General features: G+C 36.0%; 1 protein-coding gene across 6 annotated transcripts in view; it reads right to left on the bottom strand.

Annotated features, from left to right (window-relative positions):
* camk2g2 (calcium/calmodulin-dependent protein kinase (CaM kinase) II gamma 2) overlaps positions 1–21,447 on the bottom strand; it is a 67,613-nt gene extending 46,166 nt beyond the window's left edge. For all 6 annotated transcript variants that reach the window (XM_087802579.1, XM_087802578.1, XM_087802585.1 and 3 more), the window contains exons 1-2: positions 21,350–21,447; positions 14,712–14,806 (exon numbers count right to left, since the gene is read on the bottom strand). In XM_087802579.1, coding sequence (XP_087658705.1) covers positions 14,712–14,806; positions 21,350–21,414 — 160 coding nt within the window. In that variant the 5' untranslated portion in view covers positions 21,415–21,447. The remainder of the gene's footprint in view (positions 1–14,711; positions 14,807–21,349) is intronic.
* Between the last annotated feature and the right edge of the window lie 1,740 nt (positions 21,448–23,187).

Raw genomic sequence — 23,187 nt, 5'->3', positions numbered from 1 at the left:
ACCTGCTGCGTCACCAGACACACAACGTGTCAGGCAGTGATGACACTGTTGTGTTTGACACGTGTGGAAGATCTGGAGAGAAAGTGTGTTTTTTGTATTATTAGAAAATCATTTCAAAACAATAACAACCAAAAGCTAATGGCTACATTTCGAACACAGGTCGTCGCAGTCGTTATTCATGCATTAAAAAATGTGTGCGCAAGAGTGTGTGTGTGTGTGTGTGTGTGTGTGTGTGTGTGTGTGTGTGTGTGTGTGTGTGTGTGCTCGCGGAGGTCTGAGCCGCAGAGATCAAGACTTGATCCACAACATGAAGTGACACAACAAGTAAAGCAAAGACTCATTTTGGACTCACAGGAACAAACTGTCCACACTCACACTCGGTGACCTCGGTGACCTCAGTGACCTCAGTGACCTCAGTGACCTCGGTGACCTCAGTGACCTCAGTGACCTCAGTGACCTCAGTGACCTCTGCAACAAGAACCTCCAACATCTGGTTTTGAACCTGTTCCCTGAGGAGAGTCTGACTAACAAGATTCATCACTGGAACGTTCATCGCCCTGACCTTGACCTTGACCCTCATGGAATTATGATACTTTCATAACATCAACGAGACACCATCCTGAGCTGGTGCTGGAAAATATTGAAAACGGATCTCGACAGAATTAAAGATAATGAAAGGATCTCGAAGAATTATATATATTTTTGATTGTTTTTATCACATTGTTGATGATTGTTTTTATTTTTACTAAAGCCACGGATGAAGTCGTTTAAATGACGTTAACAAAGTTGATAAAGTCAAGGCAGCAGTCGTTACGTCCTCCACAGCTGAAGGAAGAATGACGACTGAGGACGAGAGGATACAGTGAGTCCAGCAGCTTTTAAAGCTGATGTTTGGACATATTTTGGTTTGAAAACAAATGAAAGTAGTTACGACTTCATCAAGAGTTTAAACATTTGAAAAGTGAATTGAATGTAACATTCTGATGACATACTAACAACAATAACAAACATGTTTCTGTAGCTTCACTAATGTACTGTCGCTGTGATGTCGTCGACCCTCGGGTCACAGACGTGAACATGTGACTCAGCATCTTCTCACACGAGTCCATGGAGACTCTTCACTGGCTGGCAGGACATCCTTCTGACGGGAGCGTCTTCAGTCACAGTCCAACACATCCAGAGATCGACGTCCATCCGAAACCATCTTTAAACCTCCGTTTCAACCACACATCACAAACTATAGAAGCCGATCAATCTATTTATCTTATTTATTTCAAACATCACTTGTTCTAATATCCAAGAATAGTCACGAAGACAAACGGACTCATTACGGTTGAATTTGTTGAATAAATGTATGTTTTTTAAGGAGTTTGATATTATGTTTTCAATTACAGCTGCGATATTAGCGCATTATTATTAACGTCTGTCTGTGAAGCTTGTTAGGCTTCGTCGCTATGGTGACGCGTCTTGTCGGTGCGCTGAATTAGCTCAGTATATCCACAGAAGTAATACTAACTTCTGATCTAGTCAAACACTAGTGATCCACTGAAGTAATACTAACTTATGATCTAGTCAAACACTAGTGATCCAGTGAAGTAATACTAACTTATGATCTAGTCAAACACTAGTGATCCAGTGAAGTAATACTAACTTATGATCGAGTCAAACACTAGTGATCCAGTGAAGTAATACTAACTTATGATCTAGTCAAACACTAGTGATCCAGTGAAGTAATACTAACTTATGATCTAGTCAAACACTAGTGATCCAGTGAAGTTATACTAACTTATGATCTAGTCAAACACTAGTGATCCAGTGAAGTAATACTAACTTATGATCTAGTCAAACACTAGTGATCCAGTGAAGTAATACTAACTTATGATCTAGTCAAACACTAGTGATCCAGTGAAGTAATACTAACTTATGATCTAGTCAAACACTAGTGATCCAGTGAAGTAATACTAACTTATGATCTAGTCAAACACTAGTGATCCAGAGAAGTAATACTAACTTATGATCTAGTCAAACACTAGTGATCCAGTGAAGTTATACTAACTTATGATCTAGTCAAACACTAGTGATCCAGTGAAGTAATACTAACTTATGATCTAGTCAAACACTAGTGATCCAGTGAAGTTATACTAACTTATGATCTAGTCAAACACTAGTGATCCAGTGAAGTAATACTAACTTATGATCTAGTCAAACACTAGTGATCCAGTGAAGTAATACTAACTTATGATCTAGTCAAACACTAGTGATCCAGTGAAGTAATACTAACTTATGATCTAGTCAAACACTAGTGATCCAGAGAAGTAATACTAACTTATGATCTAGTCAAACACTAGTGATCCAGTGAAGTAATACTAACTTATGATCTAGTCAAACACTAGTGATCCAGTGAAGTTATACTAACTTATGATCTAGTCAAACACTAGTGATCCAGTGAAGTAATACTAACTTATGATCTAGTCAAACACTAGTGATCCAGTGAAGTTATACTAACTTATGATCTAGTCAAACACTAGTGATCCAGTGAAGTAATACTAACTTATGATCTAGTCAAACACTAGTGATCCAGTGAAGTAATACTAACTTATGATCTAGTCAAACACTAGTGATCCAGTGAAGTAATACTAACTTATGATCTAGTCAAACACTAGTGATCCAGTGAAGTTATACTAACTTATGATCTAGTCAAACACTAATGATCCAGTGAAGTAATACTAACTTATGATCTAGTCAAACACTAGTGATCCAGTGAAGTAATACTAACTTATGATCTAGTCAAACACTAGTGATCCAGTGAAGTAATACTAACTTATGATCTAGTCAAACACTAGTGATCCAGTGAAGTAATACTTACTTATGATCTAGTCAAACACTAGTGATCCAGTGAAGTAATACTAACTTATGATCTAGTCAAACACTAGTGATCCAGTGAAGTAATACTAACTTATGATCTAGTCAAACACTAGTGATCCAGTGAAGTAATACTAACTTATGATCTAGTCAAACACTAGTGATCCAGTGAAGTAATACTAACTTATGATCTAGTCAAACACTAGTGATCCAGTGAAGTTATACTAACTTATGATCTAGTCAAACACTAGTGATCCAGTGAAGTAATACTAACTTATGATCTAGTCAAACACTAGTGATCCAGTGAAGTAATACTAACTTATGATCTAGTCCAACACTAGTGATCCAGTCACTCGTCTCTTTCAACCTCCTTTGTTAAAGCAACATATTGTAAGAACTTTTCATCTCGTCTCAGTTGTTTTCTTATAAGATCGTGAACTTCCAAACAAACCTGTCCGTCTTCACCGTATGCTAACGAGCTAAGTTGTTAGCGTCATTTATAAAGTGTTATGTGTGTGTGTACAAGGAGGTGGATTTATAATTGATTTGGTTATATTACGACGCGCCGGAGGCTCCTCTCTGATGTCGCTCAGTTTGGCGGAAAAACCGATGCAAGTCCGGCGAATATAAGTGATATTTTTCTACCATCATGTCGACACCGAAGCGCGGAAATAAACAAAAGGGAAATAGCATCATTTTCCTTCCCTAAACCCCGGGACCTCCTACAATACTCTCTCCAGCGCTCGGCTGCGCGTGTGGCTACATTTTAAGGTGAAGGAAAAAATATCGCATAAATATTGATATCGCAATTCAAGACAACAATATCGAATATCTCACACATTACCAATTTCGTGCAGCCCTAAGTTCAATAATTCAGAAGTAAAGATTCTTAATTCAACATTTTTAATAGTCATAGTCTAAAAGTTCACTATAAAAGGTTCCAGACATTACCAACAGAGCACGAGCTACAGGATGGGATCAGTCACGTGATCGTCTGTGTGTCGCATCATTGGAAGAAAGTTTGGTAAATAAAGTTGAATTTAAAAGACTATAAAATGACAAACTATTGAATTTAAAAAAATACAATGAATTATTGGAACCAGAAATTGTAAAAACATTTTGAAAATATGTATTATATTATTTTTTATATATTTTTCAATTAAATTGTTGTTTTTTTAATCAAACCTTTCAAAGTAATTGTTCAATTATTCAAGAAAAACAAATGTAAGCTGTCAATGTAGAAATGACTGAAGAAAATAATTCAAGGCTTAAAAAACAACTTCATGTCAATGAAAACATTTAAAGTTTTGAAACATTAACTTAAACAGCTGATGACACTGATACACAAATTTTCCATTCAGCTACACACTCGTTGTGTTGTCGTCTTCTTTATTAATGACTCTCAATGACAGAAGAAACACTCGAACAGTTTGTACTTCAAGTCTGAAAGTACAACAATTACACTAAGTTTACTCTGAACTACTGTGAACTCATGAATACTATGTTGTGTCTTCACAGGTGCGTATTGAACTGATGCATCATGGGTATCAGACGTGCTGCACCAACCTTACGACAACAAGTCATTTCAGAGGCGACGCAATCGTCAGCTGCGTTTAACAAGACTGAGAATCCACGGAGTAACGTGTTGAACAGACTGAGGACCTGCGAGGGCGACTCCGGGCGACTCCGGGCGATTTTATGAGTCAAACTGGTTGCATCGGCGTCGACATGATGTTTGGTGACTCAAGAAACATCTTCCTTCTCAACTGAAATATACCTTTAAGCTCACCTTTTAAGAAACATTACACAACACCTGAAAACAATATGTTGCTTCAGGATCTAAAGCTCAGCAGTTCTCTTGATGAGGTCGTCTCTCTTCTTTACTTTCATTGTTAGTTCAACGTTCTTTTTCTCTCTCAGTCACTCACTATGAAACATCTTCATCTGGTTTCACTATATATCACTGTTTATTGTTACCTTGTTATGTGATACGCATCACATCAAAACATACTTGATTTATTTACGGAAGAATGAAAATATAAACTAAAAACAACTGTGGAAAACAGTGATGTAACCAATAATACTAGCAACACTGACCAACACTAACCAACACTGACCAATACTGACCAACACTGACCAACACTGACCAACACTAACCAATACTGACCAACACTGACCAACACTGACCAACACTAACCAACACTGACCAACACTGACCAACACTGACCAACACTAACCAACACTGACCAACACTGACCAACACTAACCAACACTGACCAACACTAACCAACACTGACCAACACTGACCAACACTAACCAACACTGACCAACACTGACCAACACTGACCAACACTAACCAATACTGACCAACACTGACCAACACTGACCAACACTAACCAACACTGACCAACACTGACCAACACTAACCAACACTGACCAACACTGACCAACACTAACCAACACTGACCAACACTAACCAACACTGACCAACACTGACCAACACTAACCAACACTGACCAACACTGACCAACACTGACCAACACTAACCAATACTGACCAACACTGACCAACACTGACCAACACTAACCAACACTGACCAACACTGACCAACACTGACCAACACTGACCAACACTAACCAACACTGACCAACACTGACCAACACTGACCAACACTAACCAACACTGACCAACACTGACCAACACTAACCAACACTGACCAACACTAACCAACACTGACCAACACTGACCAACACTAACCAATACTGACCAACACTGACCAACACTGACCAACACTAACCAACACTGACCAACACTGACCAACACTGACCAACACTGACCAACACTAACCAACACTGACCAACACTGACCAACACTAACCAACACTAACCAACACTAACCAACACTGACCAACACTGACCAACACTGACCAACACTAACCAACACTGACCAACACTAACCAACACTGACCAACACTGACCAACACTGACCAACACTAACCAACACTGACCAACACTAACCAACACTGACCAACACTAACCAACACTGACCAACACTAACCAACACTAACCAACACTGACCAACACTGACCAACACTAACCAACACTGACCAACACTGACCAACACTGACCAACACTGACCTCAACACACCTGACCATCTTAACTCGTTTACATGTGCGGCTCGTCTCTCTTACTCCACTAACCTCCCATTAACCATCTCTGCTCAGCATCCATCCACGACTTCTCTTGAACCAGATCTACATGGTTCTCCATCCATGTACGCCTCTCACTCTCTCATCAAATATTCACAGTTGGTCTCATTAAACTTTCACCGCGCTGAGCCACGTTTATCTGCCAATCAGCCTCCAGCGAGTGAATTACAGCCTGTGAAAGGAACATGTTCGTCTGTGTCTCTGGTCCACAGATGAAGAGATGAAGAGATGAGGAGATGAGGAGATGAAGAGATGAGGAGATGAGGAGATGAAGAGATGAAGGGATGAAGAGATGAGGAGATGAGGAGATGAAGGGATGAGGAGATGAGGAGATGAAGCGATGAAGAGATGAGGAGATGAGGAGATGAGGAGATGAAGGAATGAGGAGATGAAGACGTGAAGAGATGAAAGGATGAGGAGGTGAAGAGATGAAGAGATGAAGGGATGAAGGGACGAAGAGATGAAGGGATGAAGGGATGAAGAGATGAAGGGATGAAGAGATGAAGACGTGAAGAGATGAAAGGATGAGGAGGTGAAGAGATGAAGAGATGAAGGGATGAAGGGACGAAGAGATGAAGGGATGAAGGGATGAAGAGATGAAGGGATGAAGAGATGAAGAGATGAAGAGATGAAGGGATGAGGAGATGAAGAGATGAGGAGATGAGGAGATGAAGAGATGAAGGGATGAAGAGATGAGGAGATGAGGAGATGAAGGGATGAGGAGATGAGGAGATGAAGCGATGAAGAGATGAGGAGATGAGGAGATGAGGAGATGAAGGAATGAGGAGATGAAGACGTGAAGAGATGAAAGGATGAGGAGGTGAAGAGATGAAGAGATGAAGGGATGAAGGGATGAAGGGACGAAGAGATGAAGGGATGAAGGGATGAAGAGATGAAGGGATGAAGAGATGAAGGGATGAAGGGATGAGGAGATGAAGAGATGAAGAGATGAAGGGATGAAGGGATGAGGAGATGAAGAGATGAAGGGATGAAGAGATGAAGGGATGAAGAGATGAAGAGATGAAGGGATGAAGGGATGAAGGGATGAAGAGATGAAGAGATGAAGGGATGAAGGGATGAAGGGATGAAGAGATGAAGAGATGAAGGGATGAAGAGATGAAGAGATGAAGAGATGAAGGGATGAAGGGATGAAGGGATGAAGAGATGAAGGGATGAAGGGATGAAGAGATGAAGGGATGAAGGGATGAAGAGATGAAGGGATGAAGGGATGAAGAGATGAAGGGATGAAGAGATGAGGAGATGAAGGGATGAGGAGATGAAGAGATGAAGAGATGAAGAGATGAAGGGATGAAGGGATGAGGAGGTGAAGAGCCGGTGCAGGTTCTGGTTCACTCCGACTGAGGGAACAACAAGTTGAATAATTCAAGAAGCGTCTCGTTCACTGACATCACGAGACCTCAGAGTAAATATATATATAATATATAAACGACAACATCATGTGACGTCACATCTTCACACTATTATCACAAACTTCCTGTTCGACTGTGACGTCCATTCTTTCACCTGTTGAAGCCGTTTTACCTGTTGGAGCGTCACTGACGTCTAGTTATATCTATTTATATCTAGTTATATCTATTTATATCTATTTATATCTAGTTATATCTAGTTATATCTAGTTATATCTATTTATATCTATTTATATCTAGTTATATCTATTTATATCTATTTATATCTAGTTATATCTATTTATATCTATTTATATCTAGTTATATCTATTTATATCTATGTATATCTAGTTATATCTATTTATATCTATTTATATCTAGTTATATCTAGTTATATCTATTTATATCTATTTATATCTATTTATATCTAGTTATATCTAGTTATATCTATTTATATCTATTTATATCTATTTATATCTAGTTATATCTAGTTATATCTATTTATATCTATTTATATCTAGTTATATCTATTTATATCTAGTTATATCTATTTATATCTAGTTATATCTATTTATATCTAGTTATATCTATTTATATCTAGTTATATCTATTTATATCTAGTTATATCTAGTTATATCTATTTATATCTATTTATATCTATTTATATATAGTTGTATCTATTTATATCTAGTTATATCTATTTATATCTATTTATATCTATTTATATCTAGTTATATCTATTTATATCTAGTTATATCTAGTTATATCTATTTATATCTATTTATATCTATTTATATATAGTTGTATCTATTTATATCTAGTTATATCTAGTTATATCTATTTATATCTATTTATATCTATTTATATCTAGTTATATCTAGTTATATCTAGTTATATCTATTTATATTTATTTATATCTAGTTATATCTATTTATATCTATTTATATCTATTTATATCTAGTTATATCTATTTATATCTAGTTATATCTATTTATATCTAGTTATATCTAGTTATATCTAGTTATATCTATTTATATCTAGTTATATCTATTTATATCTAGTTATATCTATTTATATCTATTTATATCTAGTTATATCTATTTATATCTAGTTATATCTATTTATATCTAGTTATATCTAGTTATATCTAGTTATATCTATTTATATCTAGTTATATCTATTTATATCTAGTTATATCTATTTATATCTAGTTATATCAATTTATATCTAGTTATATCTAGTTATATCTAGTTATATCTAGTTATATCTATTTATATCTAGTTATATCTAGTTATATCTATTTATATCTAGTTATATCTAGTTATATCTAGTTATATCTATTTATATCTAGTTATATCTAGTTATATCTAGTTATATCTATTTATATCTATTTATATCTAGTTATATCTAGTTATATCTATTTATATCTAGTTATATCTAGTTATATCTAGTTATATCTAATTATATCTAGTTATATCTATTTATATCTAGTTATATCTATTTATATCTATTTATATCTAGTTATATCTAGTTATATCTATTTATATCTAGTTATATCTAGTTATATCTAGTTATATCCAGTTCATCAAAGGTTTGAGTCGTTACTGCAAACATGAAACATGTCGCACAACAATTTAGGAACACAAACACTGAGATAACTATGACAAACGTGTGTGTATTGAGTGTGTGTTTGTGTGTGTATTGAGTGTATGATGGTGTGTGTATTGAGTGTGTGGTTGTGTGTGTATAGAGTGTGTGTTAGTGTGTGTATTGAGTTTGTGTTTGTGTGTACTGAGTGTGTGTTAGTGTGTGTATTGAGTGTGTGTTTGGGTGTGTATTGAGTGTGTGTTTGTGTGTGTATTAAATGTGTTAGTGTGTATATTGAGTGTGTGTTTGTGAGTGTATTGAGTGTGTGTTTGTGACTGTATTGAGTGTGTGTTTGTGTTTGTGTTTGTATTGAGTGTGTATTTGTGAGTGTATTGAGTGTGTGTTTGTAAGTAAGTAAGTAAGTAAGTAATATTTATTTATATAGTGCTTTTCCAGACCAGGGTCACAAAGCGCTTTAACAAACAAAACAATACTCAAAAAAGTACATACTTTAAAGATCAAGATAATACTGAGAACAACACAGGAGTTCCAGGAAATCAAGGAAAAGCCTGAACAAATAAAAACGTCTTAAGATGTTTCTTGAAGGAGTCAGTAGATCATCAAACACAGATGGTTCTTGAAGGAGTCAGTAGATCATCAAACACAGATGTTTCTTAAAGGAGTCAGTAGATCATCAAACACAGATGGTTCTTGAAGGAGTCAGTAGATCATCAAACACACATGTTTCTTGAAGGAGTCAGTAGATCATCAAACACAGATGGTTCTTGAAGGAGTCAGTAGATCATCAAACACAGATGGTTCTTGAAGGAGTCAGTAGATCATCAAACACACATGTTTCTTGAAGGAGTCAGTAGATCATCAAACACAGATGTTTCTTGAAGGAGTCAGTAGATCATCAAACACACATGTTTCTTGAAGGAGTCAGTAGATCATCAAACACAGATGGTTCTTGAAGGAGTCAGTAGATCATCAAACACAGATGTTTCTTGAAGGAGTCAGTAGATCATCAAACACAGATGGTTCTTGAAGGAGTCAGTAGATCATCAAACACAGATGGTTCTTGAAGGAGTCAGTAGATCATCAAACACACATGTTTCTTGAAGGAGTCAGTAGATCATCAAACACAGATGTTTCTTGAAGGAGTCAGTAGATCATCAAACACACATGTTTCTTGAAGGAGTCAGTAGATCATCAAACACAGATGTTTCTTGAAGGAGTCAATAGATCATCAAACACAGATGTTTCTTGAAGGAGTCAGTAGATCATCAAACACAGATGTTTCTTGAAGGAGTCAATAGATCATCAAACACAGATGTTTCTTGAAGGAGTCAGTAGATCATCAAACACAGATGTTTCTTGAAGGAGTCAGTAGATCATCAAACACAGATGTTTCTTGAAGGAGTCAGTAGATCATCAAACACAGATGTTTCTTGAAGGAGTCAGTAGATCATCAAACACAGATGTTTCTTGAAGGAGTCAGTAGATCATCAAACACACATGTTTCTTGAAGGAGTCAGTAGATCATCAAACACACATGTTTCTTGAAGGAGTCAGTAGATCATCAAACACAGATGTTTCTTGAAGGAGTCAGTAGATGATCAAACACAGATGTTTCTTGAAGGAGTCAGTAGATCATCAAACACAGATGTTTCTTAAAGGAGTCAGTAGATCATCAAACACAGATGTTTCTTGAAGGAGTCAGTAGATCATCAAACACAGATGTTTCTTGAAGGAGTCAGTAGATCATCAAACACACATGTTTCTTGAAGGAGTCAGTAGATCATCAAACACAGATGTTTCTTGAAGGAGTCAGTAGATGATCAAACACAGATGTTTCTTGAAGGAGTCAGTAGATCATCAAACACAGATGTTTCTTAAAGGAGTCAGTAGATCATCAAACACAGATGTTTCTTGAAGGAGTCAGTAGATCATCAAACACAGATGTTTCTTGAAGGAGTCAGTAGATCATCAAACACAGATGTTTCTTGAAGGAGTCAGTAGATCATCAAACACAGATGTTTCTTGAAGGAGTCAGTAGATCATCAAACACAGATGTTTCTTAAAGGAGTCAGTAGATCATCAAACACAGATGTTTCTTGAAGGAGTCAGTAGATCATCAAACACAGATGTTTCTTAAAGGAGTCAGTAGATCATCAAACACAGATGTTTCTTGAAGGAGTCAGTAGATCATCAAACACAGATGTTTCTTGAAGGAGTCAGTAGATCATCAAACACAGATGTTTCTTGAAGGAGTCAGTAGATCATCAAACACAGATGTTTCTTAAAGGAGTCAGTAGATCATCAAACACAGATGTTTCTTGAAGGAGTCAGTAGATCATCAAACACAGATGTTTCTTGAAGGAGTCAGTAGATCATCAAACACAGATGTTTCTTGAAGGAGTCAGTAGATCATCAAACACAGATGTTTCTTGAAGGAGTCAGTAGATCATCAAACACAGATGTTTCTGAGGTTTAAATGCATTTGGAAAAACCCCTGTGGAAAGGGAGAGGTTCACCATATTGGTAACCCAGGGGCCAATTACATCAAATACTTTGATAAAAAGCCTACAAGGAAGGACGTCATCTGAGCAAGAGGAGGGTTTCATCTTGTTCACTAGTGCTGAAATATCACCCAAAGATACAGCAGTGAAGGATGACCAAGAGGAGGAGAGGGGCTCAGAGACAGTAGGGGTTCCCAACAAAGGGGGAGAGATTTTCTCTTTGATCAATTTAATTTTGTCAATGAAAAACCTCAACAATCATTGCTGTCAGCTTCACAGAAGACAGGCGTGATTTGAGGAGCAGGAGACACGAGAGAATTAATCGTGTCAAACAAAACTTTGGGGTTTTTCCTATTTGCTGCTACCAGTTTTCTGATGTAATCAGATCTAGCTCAAGTTTTGTGTGTTTATTGAGTGTGTATTTGTGTGTTTTAGTGTGTATATTGAGTGTGTGTATTGAGTGTAATGAGTGTGTGTTTGTGTGTGTATTGAGTGTGTGTTTGCGTGTGCCGGAGTTTATACATATATACGTATTATACTATATTGTTTTTCATTATATTATATTTATAAGTATATGTATGCAGTTGGTGTATTTGTATTTTTATAATTATGTCTATATAAAGGTTTATGTTTTGTATTTTTATATAAATATATTTATTTACAAATATTTATATACATATATTTATTTACATACATTTATATACGTATATTTATTTAAATATATCTATTTACACATATTTTATATAGATATATTTGTTTACTTTTTTTTTTATTTTATTTCCATTTCTTTAGTTTTTCTTTTATCATTTCTTTACATTACATTTCTAAACTTAAATCATCAAGTTTATATTAAACTTAAATCTTTACGTTTTATATTAAACTTAAATCTTCACGTTTATATTAAACTTAAATCTTCACGTTTATATTAAACTTAAATCTTCACGTTTATATTAAACTTAAATCTTCACGTTTATATTAAACTTAAATCTTCACGTTTATATTAAAGCAACAAATGACATTAAAAACAAATATAACTATTGTTATTATAATATGTTTGTTTAAATCATTTATTTTAAATGTATTTTTGTCGTTTTGTTTATTTGATCGTATAAAAATTCAACCTTTTTTAAAAAATATTCAATTAAAATGTTCAATAATTACACAAAAAACTAATTTATCAAGAGAAGTTTTAGGTTTTAGTTCACAAAATAAAAAAACCAAAACAAACAAAGGTGGAAAAAATAAATTCAAACATCAAACATACAGTAAATACATTGATGGTAAGAATATTTAAACGTAAGGAGTATCAAATACACCAGTATTATTGAAGTTTATAAAAGATGAATTTAATTATTCAAAAAACTTGAAATATTGAAAAAAAAAAGTCAAATATTATGAAGACACTGAAAGTCTCAAAGGAACGAGTATCAAACTAAAGAAAGCGTTTTTGCTTACAGCGAGGAAGGAGATTTGTGTGTGTGTGTGTGTGTGTGTGTGTGTGTGTGTGTGTGTGTGTGTGTGTGTGTGTGTGTGTGTGTGTGTGTGTGACCAGACGCAGCCTCAGACAGACACACACTGGTGTCACAGCCTATGGGATGAGGAGGTTCACTCCTGCTGTTGCCGGGTTACGAGCGCCGTCCACTGCCAACACTGCAGCAGCAGCAGATCCATCAGAGTATTTTAAGATTTTAAATCAATCCTTTGTTTACAGAGAAGAGAAAGAAGAGAGAGACACGGGTGAGGAGGAGAGAGAGAGTACTGGACAATACTACACATATATACTTGTTACTACACTATCATAACACCAGAGTCAAGTACTGGACAATACTACACATATATACTTGTTACTACACTATCATAACACCAGAGTCAAGTACTGGACAATACTACACATATATACTTGTTACTACATTATCACAACACCAGAGTCAAGTACTGGACAATACTACACATATATACTTGTTACTACACTATCACAACACCAGAGTCAAGTACTGGACAATACTACACATATATACTTGTTACTACACTATCACAACACCAGAGTCAAGTACTGGACAATACTACACATATATACTTGTTACTACACTATCACAACACCAGAGTCAAGTACTCAACAATACTACACATATATACTTGTTACTACACTATCACAACACCAGAGTCAAGTACTCAACAATACTACACATATATACTTGTTACTACGCTATCACAACACCAGAGTCAAGTACTGGACAATACTACACATATATACTTGTTACTACACTATCACAACACCAGAGTCAAGTACTGGACAATACTACACATATATACTTGTTACTACACTATTACAACACCAGAGTCAAGTACTGGACAATACTACACATATATACTTGTTACTACACTATCACAACACCAGAGTCAAGTACTGGACAATACTACACATATATACTTGTTACTACACTATCACAACACCAGAGTCAAGTACTGGACAATACTACACATATATCCTTGTTACTACACTATCACAACACCAGAGTCAAGTACTGGAAAATACTACACATATATACTTGTTACTACACTATCACAACACCAGAGTCAAGTACTGGACAATACTACACATATATACTTGTTACTACACTATCACAACACCAGAGTCAAGTACTGGACAATACTACACATATATACTTGTTACTACACTATCACAACACCAGAGTCAAGTACTGGACAATACTACACATATATACTTGTTACTACACTATCACAACACCAGAGTCAAGTACTGGACAATACTACACATATATACTTGTTACTACACTATCACAACACCAGAGTCAAGTACTGAACAATACTACACATATATACTTGTTACTACACTATCACAACACCAGAGTCAAGTACTCTACAATACTACACATATATACTTAAGTGAGTAAGGATTTAATGGTTACACAACACTATTAACAAGTTTAAAAGGTACAACTTTTCAAGAACCTGTTGAACCTTCAGATTCTCAAGAACCTGCTGAACCTTCAGCTTCTAAAGAAGAGTATCAGCACCGACTTGACGCTCTCCAGGAAATGCAGCAACACGCCCTTGAGCTCCAACATTCTCACTTCCATGACTTCTACCTGCTCCGCTCTTACCTCGGGCCGAGAGCTTTTTGGTGTTGATGATTTTGGCAGCGTACTCCTGCCCCGTGGACTTCTTGACGCAGCGCCGGACGACGGAGAAGGCGCCCCTGCAGCGAGAGACGACCATCAGGAGGACGTTACAAGATCCACGACATTGTTACCAGTGTTTGTTGTTTTTCACTCAAGGAGCTTCAACAACCAGAGACTTGAAGAAGATGTTTCTGGATTGAACAGTGACGTGATGTTTGAGATGATTCTCTTTCTTCTCATCGACACAAACACACAATGATATCAATGATGTTCAATCAAACTTATTTAAAGCTTTGGTCTGATCTATCATCTACCGATTAACTTAAGGTAGTTATTTATAATATTAATAAACTGATGAGGTACTAGTTTCTTGCCAGATCACAGTTTCATAGTAAGTAGTATTTTATAATCTGAGATATTTTATTAGACGTCTCTCTTGAACATTTGTTTCAGTTCTTTGCAATTGAAAATCTCTGATCGTACAAAGACTAGAGACGTGTCAGTGAAGCTTCATCAAACAGTGTCATGTTGTTCAGAGTTCAGTAGGTGGCGCCATCACTTTAAAAATGATGTTTCATTAGAACACTTGTTCAAAACAAATAGTGCAAAGACGCCATCTAGTGTAAGATAATGACACTGTTTCATGAAGCTTCATCAACACATCACTACCATCTAGTGGACTCTGAAGATAATGACACTGTTTCATGAAGCTTCATCAACACATCACTACCATCTAGTGGACTCTGAAGATAATGACACTGTTTCATGAAGCTTCATCAACACATCACTACCATCTAGTGGACTCTGAAGATAATGACACTGTTTCATGAAGCTTCATCAACACATCACTACCATCTAGTGGACTCTGAAGATAATGACACTGTTTCATGAAGCTTCATCAACACATCACTACCATCTAGTGGACTCTGAAGATAATGACACTGTTTCATGAAGCTTCATCAACACATCACTACCATCTAGTGGACTCTGAAGATAATGACACTGTTTCATGAAGCTTCATCAACACATCACTACCATCTAGTGGACTCTGAAGATAATGACACTGTTTCATGAAGCTTCATCAACACATCACTACCATCTAGTGGACTCTGAAGATAATGACACTGTTTCATGAAGCTTCATCAACACATCACTACCATCTAGTGGACTCTGAAGATAATGACACTGTTTCATGAAGCTTCATCAACACATCACTACCATCTAGTGGACTCTGAAGATAATGACACTGTTTCATGAAGCTTCATCAACACATCACTACCATCTAGTGGACTCTGAAGATAATGACACTGTTTCATGAAGCTTCATCAACACATCACTACCATCTAGTGGACTCTGAAGATAATGACACTGTTTCATGAAGCTTCATCAACACATCACTACCATCTAGTGGACTCTGAAGATAATGACACTGTTTCATGAAGCTTCATCAACACATCACTACCATCTAGTGGACTCTGAAGATAATGACACTGTTTCATGAAGCTTCATCAACACATCACTACCATCTAGTGGACTCTGAAGATAATGACACTGTTTCATGAAGCTTCATCAACACATCACTACCATCTAGTGGACTCTGAAGATAATGACACTGTTTCATGAAGCTTCATCAACACATCACTACCATCTAGTGGACTCTGAAGATAATGACACTGTTACATGAAGCTTCATCAACACATCACTACCATCTAGTGGACTCTGAAGATAATGACACTGTTTCATGAAGCTTCATCAACACATCACTACCATCTAGTGGACTCTGAAGATAATGACACTGTTTCATGAAGCTTCATCAACACATCACTACCATCTAGTGGACTCTGAAGATAATGACACTGTTTCATGAAGCTTCATCAACACATCACTACCATCTAGTGGACTCTGAAGATAAAGACACTGTTTCATGAAGTTTCATCAACACATCACTACCATCTAGTGGACTCTGAAGATAATGACACTGTTTCATGAAGCTTCATCAACACATCACTACCATCTAGTGGACTCTGAAGATAATGACACTGTTACATGAAGCTTCATCAACACATCACTACCATCTAGTGGACTCTGAAGATAATGACACTGTTTCATGAAGCTTCATCAACACATCACTACCATCTAGTGGACTCTGAAGATAATGACACTGTTTCATGAAGCTTCATCAACACATCACTACCATCTAGTGGACTCTGAAGATAATGACACTGTTTCATGAAGCTTCATCAACACATCACTACCATCTAGTGGACTCTGAAGATAAAGACACTGTTTCATGAAGCTTCATCAACACATCACTACCATCTAGTGGACTCTGAAGATAATGACACTGTTTCATGAAGCTTCATCAACACATCACTACCATCTAGTGGACTCTGAAGATAATGACACTGTTTCATGAAGCTTCATCAACACATCACTACCATCTAGTGGACTCTGAAGATAATGACACTGTTTCATGAAGCTTCATCAACACATCACTACCATCTAGTGGACTCTGAAGATAAAGACACTGTTTCATGAAGCTTCATCAACACATCACTACCATCTAGTGGACTCTGAAGATAATGACACTGTTTCATGAAGCTTCATCAACACATCACTACGTGAAATGTGTATTTTCTTTCTGTGCCAAGTTTTTTTTACCCAGACATGATATATAGTGTATATGTGAAGTGTTGTCGAGTACTTGACTCTGGTGTTGTGATAGTGTAATAACAAGTATATACTGTATATTTGTAGTATTGACCAGTACCTGTCTCTGGTGTTGTGAAAGTGTAGTAACAAGAATATATGTGTAGTACTGTCCAGTACTTTACTCTGGTGTTGTGATAGTGCAGTAACAAGTATATATGTGTAGTATTGTCCAGTACTTGACTCTGGTGTTGTGATAGTGTAGTAACAAGTATATATGTGTAGTATTGTCCAGTACTTGACTCTGGTGTTGTGATAGTGTAGTAACAAGTATATATGTGTAGTATTGTCCAGTACTTGACTCTGGTGTTGTGATAGTGTAGTAACAAGTATATATGTGTAGTATTGTCCAGTACTTGACTGGTGTTGTGATAGTGTAGTAACAAGTATACATGTGTAGTATTGTGCAGTACTTGACTCTGGTGTTGTCATAGTGTAGTAACAAGAATATATGTGTGTAGTATTGTCCAGTACTTGACTCTGGTGTTGTGATAGTGTAGCAACAAGTATACATGTGTAGTATTGTGCAGTAGTTGACTCTGGTGTTGTGATAGTGTAGTAACAAGAATATATGTGTAGTATTGTCCAGTACTTGACTCTGGTGTTGTGATAGTGTAGTAACAAGTATACATGTGTAGTATTGTGCAGTACTTGACTCTGGTGTTGTGATAGTGTAGTAAAAAGTATACATGTGTAGTATTATCCAGTACTTGACTCTGGTGTTGTGATAGTGTAGTAACACGTATATATGTGTAGTATTGTCCAGTACTTTACTCTGGTGTTGTGATAGTTTAGTAACAAGTATACTTTTAAATTATGTTGTTTTTTTTTATCGTAGTTATGTTATGTTTCAATACTTTATACAAATAAATAATTACAACTTTAAATTAATTAACATGAAAATATTCACATCATTTGTTCATGTTTGTGTTGCAATAAAACTCTTGGCCTCTAGATGGCAGCAGTCGTTATATCCTCCACAGCTAAATCATGACTGAGGACGAGAGGATACAGTGAGTCCAGCAGCTTTTAAAGCTTGTGTTTGGACATATTTTGTGTGGTCTGTAAATACTACAACACCAGACTCAAGTACTGGACAATACTACACATATATACTTGTTACTACACTATCACAACACCAGAGTCAAGTACTGGACAATACTACACATATATACTTGTTACTACACTATCACAACACCAGAGTCAAGTACTGGACAATACTACACATATATACTTGTTACTACACTATCACAACACCAGAGTCAAGTACTCCACAATACTCCACATATATACTTGTTACTACACTATCACAGCACCAGAGTCAAGTACTCAACAATACTACACATATATACTTGTTACTACACTATCACAACACCAGAGTCAAGTACTCAAGAATACTACACATATATACGTGTTACTACACTATCACAACACCAGAGTCAAGTACTCAACAATACTAAACATATCTACTTGTTACTACACTATCACAACACCAAAGTCAAGTACTGAACAATACTACACATATATACTTGTTACTATACTATCACAACACCAGAGTCAAGTACTGGACAATACTAAATATATATACTTGTTACTATACTATCACAACACCAGAGTCAAGTACTGGACAATACTACATATATATACTTTTTACTACACTATCACAACACCAGAGTCAAGTACTGGACAATACTACACATATATACTTTTTACTACACTATCACAACACCAGAGTCAAGTACTGGACAATACTACACATATATACTTGTTACTACACTATCACAACACCAGAGTCAAGTACTGGACAATACTACACATATATACTTGTTACTACACTATCACAACACCAGAGTCAAGTACTGGACAATACTACGCATACATACTTGTTACTACACTATCACAACACCAGAGTCAAGTACTGGACAATACTACATATATATACTTTTTACTACACTATCACAACACCAGAGTCAAGTACTGGACAATACTACACATATATACTTGTTACTACACTATCACAACACCAGAGTCAAGTACTGGCCAATACTACACATATACTTGTTACTACACTATCGCAACACCAGAGTCAAGTACTGGACAATACTATACACATACTTGTTACTACACTATCACAACACCAGAGTCAAGTACTGAACAATACTACACATATATACTTGTTACTACACTATCACAACACCAGAGTCAAGTACTGGACAATACTACACATATATACTTGTTACTACACTATCACAACACAAGAGTCAAGTACTGGACAATACTACGCATATATACTTGTTACTACACTATCACAACACCAGAGTCAAGTACTGGACAATACTACACATATATACTTGTTACTACACTATCATAGCACCAGAGTCAAGTACTGGACAATACTACACATATATACTTGTTACTACACTATCACAACACCAGAGTCAAGTACTGGACAATACTACACATATATACTTGTTACTACATTATCACAACACAAGAGTCAAGTACTGGACAATACTACGCATATATACTTGTTACTACACTATCACTACACCAGAGTCAAGTACTGGACAATACTACACATATATACTTGTTACTACACTATCATAGCACCAGAGTCAAGTACTGGACAATACTACACATATATACTTGTTACTACACTATCACAACACCAGAGTCAAGTACTGGACAATACTACACATATATACTTGTTACTACACTATCACAACACCAGAGTCAAGTACTGGACAATACTACACATATATACTTGTTACTACACTAGCACAACACCAGAGTCAAGTACTGGACAATACTACACATATATACTTGTTACTACACTATCACAACACCAGAGTCAAGTACTGGACAATACTACACATATATACTTGTTGCTACACTATCACAACACCAGAGTCAAGTACTGGACAATACTACACATATATACTTGTTACTACACTATCACAACACCAGAGTCAAGTACTGGACAATACTACACATATATACTTGTTACTACACTATCACAACACCAGAGTCAAGTACTGGACAATACTACACATATATACTTGTTACTACACTATCACAATACCAGAGTCAAGTACTGGACAATACTACACATATATACTTGTTACTACACTATCACAACACCAGAGTCAAGTACTGGACAATACTACACATATATACTTGTTACTACACTATCACAACACCAGAGTCAAGTACTGGACAATACTACACATATATACTTGTTACTACACTAGCACAACACCAGAGTCAAGTACTGGACAATACTACACATATATACTTGTTACTACACTATCACAACACCAGAGTCAAGTACTGGACAATACTACACATATATACTTGTTACTACACTATCACAACACCAGAGTCAAGTACTGGACAATACTACACATATATACTTGTTACTACACTATCACAACACCAGAGTCAAATACTGGACAATACTACACATATATCCTTGTTACTACACTATCACAACACCAGAGTCAAGTACTGGACAATACTACACATATATACTTGTTACTACACTATCACAACACCAGAGTCAAGTACTGCACAATACTACACATATATACTTGTTACTACACTATCACAACACCAGAGTCAAGTACTCAACAATACTACACATATATACTTGTTACTACACTATCATTATATATCATGATATCAATACACGCTCTTTTCTAATCTTCATAAAAATCCATCGATTGATTCAAGTATCGATGACGTCAAACACGAGTAATAAACACGAAGGTGAACTTGTTCCAAACACAGGTGAACACATGACGTCCTTCGATGAGCTCGTGAGGTCTGACATGTGCAGCAGCAGCTCTGCGTCTCTCAGGTCCGTCTCTCAAGACACTGACAGCTGTCACTCAAGACATGAAGCTTCTTACTTGCCGAGCTCCTCGTACAGCTGGTACTCGTCCGTGAACCTGGTGCAGGTCGCGACTGCAGCCATGTTGACTGAAGGAGAGGAACCTGGAGCTGCAGACGACCGCGAGGAGAGGAGGAGGAGGAGGAGCAGGAGGAGGAGGAGGAGGAGGAGGAGGAGGAGGAGCAGGAGAGCTGGAGCAGCACAGATCGTGTCCTGGGAAGATGCGTCACTCTGAAGGATGAACAAACGAAAATGAAGTTCAAGCAAAACCATTAAAAAAAAGTTTTATTTTATGTTTTTGAAATGTGTCCTGAGAAAGAATAATAATCCAATAAACAAACACAAAAAGCACTAAGTAGTCCAGACGTAGATAGTTTTCCCCCTTATGGATTAAATATAAAAGTATATTATATCACAGTAATACAATATTATATGATATAGTAATTTATAATACGGTTTAATATAATATAGTAAGTTAGTAAATAAGTCATTTATATTAGTACAGATGTTTCTCAGACAGAGTCAAAAAGCATTTAAACAACACAACAAAACACAGTAAAAATGCAAATGAAAAAACTTTACAAGTTCAAGAGAACAGAAACAAACAGCAGCAACAAGAAAATGAAGAAAACGCACAAATAAAAACGTTTTAGTAAAAATAGCAAAAATACATTTTGAATGAAGATTACGTCAAAACCTTATGTGTTCCAAGTGAAACTCCAGAAGAAAACTTAACTCCTTGTTTCTATTTATTTTTAAAAAGTGTATTTGAAATACTAAACTTGTTATTTTGCAGTCAAACAGATGAAGATCAACTCATAACGTAACACGTTTTTTCCTTGTGAAGCTTGAAGTTATTGAACCTAATATTCTATTTCAAATAAACTTTAAGTCCCTTAAAGATTATAAAGTTAGCCGAAGAATAAAAATACATTTTGAGTCGTAAACAAGTTTATATCATCGTCAACTTCTGTTCATGTAAATCATAGAATTCAGTTTAAAATGTACTTAATGTGTAAAAATATCTTTCGAATCTTCAAACGTTATGTTTTATTTTTAATTATTCACGAGATTTTGACTGAACTGAATAATGTAGTATTTTTTATTTGATTCAAATTTAAAGCAACATAACATTTACCAAAAACAGAACCAAAATACAACAAGAAAACTCGTGATGATCGTATTCGAAGCATCAGAAAGTTTGTTTCTTCTGTTTCTATATTTATTATTGTGGGTTTTTTCTTCTTTCATTCGTTTATTCTGTACTGACAACACAAACAAATCCACTCTTGTGTTTACAACTCTGGCAATAAAAGTTTCTGATTGTACTTCAGACTCGAATGAAGTATTTCTTTAATTTAATAAGTATTATTTCAGTACCTCTTCCAATAGTCTCTAACAGTTTAATAACCAGAGTAGAGCATCTGTCTCAGAAAGGATCTTTGGCAGTAGTAGTGTAGGAGGCAGGGAAATATCGCGAGAACTTCTCTCTGCTCTCGCCATCAGCTGATCTTGGTTCAGTTAGATTTTCTCTTCCCTCATTTTTAAGATCCTCCTCCGGGATTTTAATCTGACTCCAGATCAGCGGAATCCTCCGACATGTTACCAAACGTGTTGCCGCAATATTTTAATATCTGCTCGAAGGTGATGTTTGGATGAAAGAAGATGTTCTTTAACGTCTTATTCTAGATGTTTGACACGAGAACCATTAGAAGCTCTTTCGATTAGAAACCATACATACGTTAAACGATTCCACAAAAAATACAATATTGATGAAATATATTGAAATCATGTATTATTATTCATGTTTATATTTAAATAAATTAATATATCGTGTTTAAATTGAGAAGATTCACG

This window comes from Callionymus lyra, chromosome 11 (assembly GCF_982586985.1).
Source record: "Callionymus lyra chromosome 11, fCalLyr1.hap1.1, whole genome shotgun sequence".
NCBI lineage: Eukaryota > Metazoa > Chordata > Actinopteri > Syngnathiformes > Callionymidae > Callionymus > Callionymus lyra.
The sequence above is the reverse complement of the archived record's forward strand: the minus strand, read 5'-3'. Positions and strand labels throughout refer to the sequence as shown.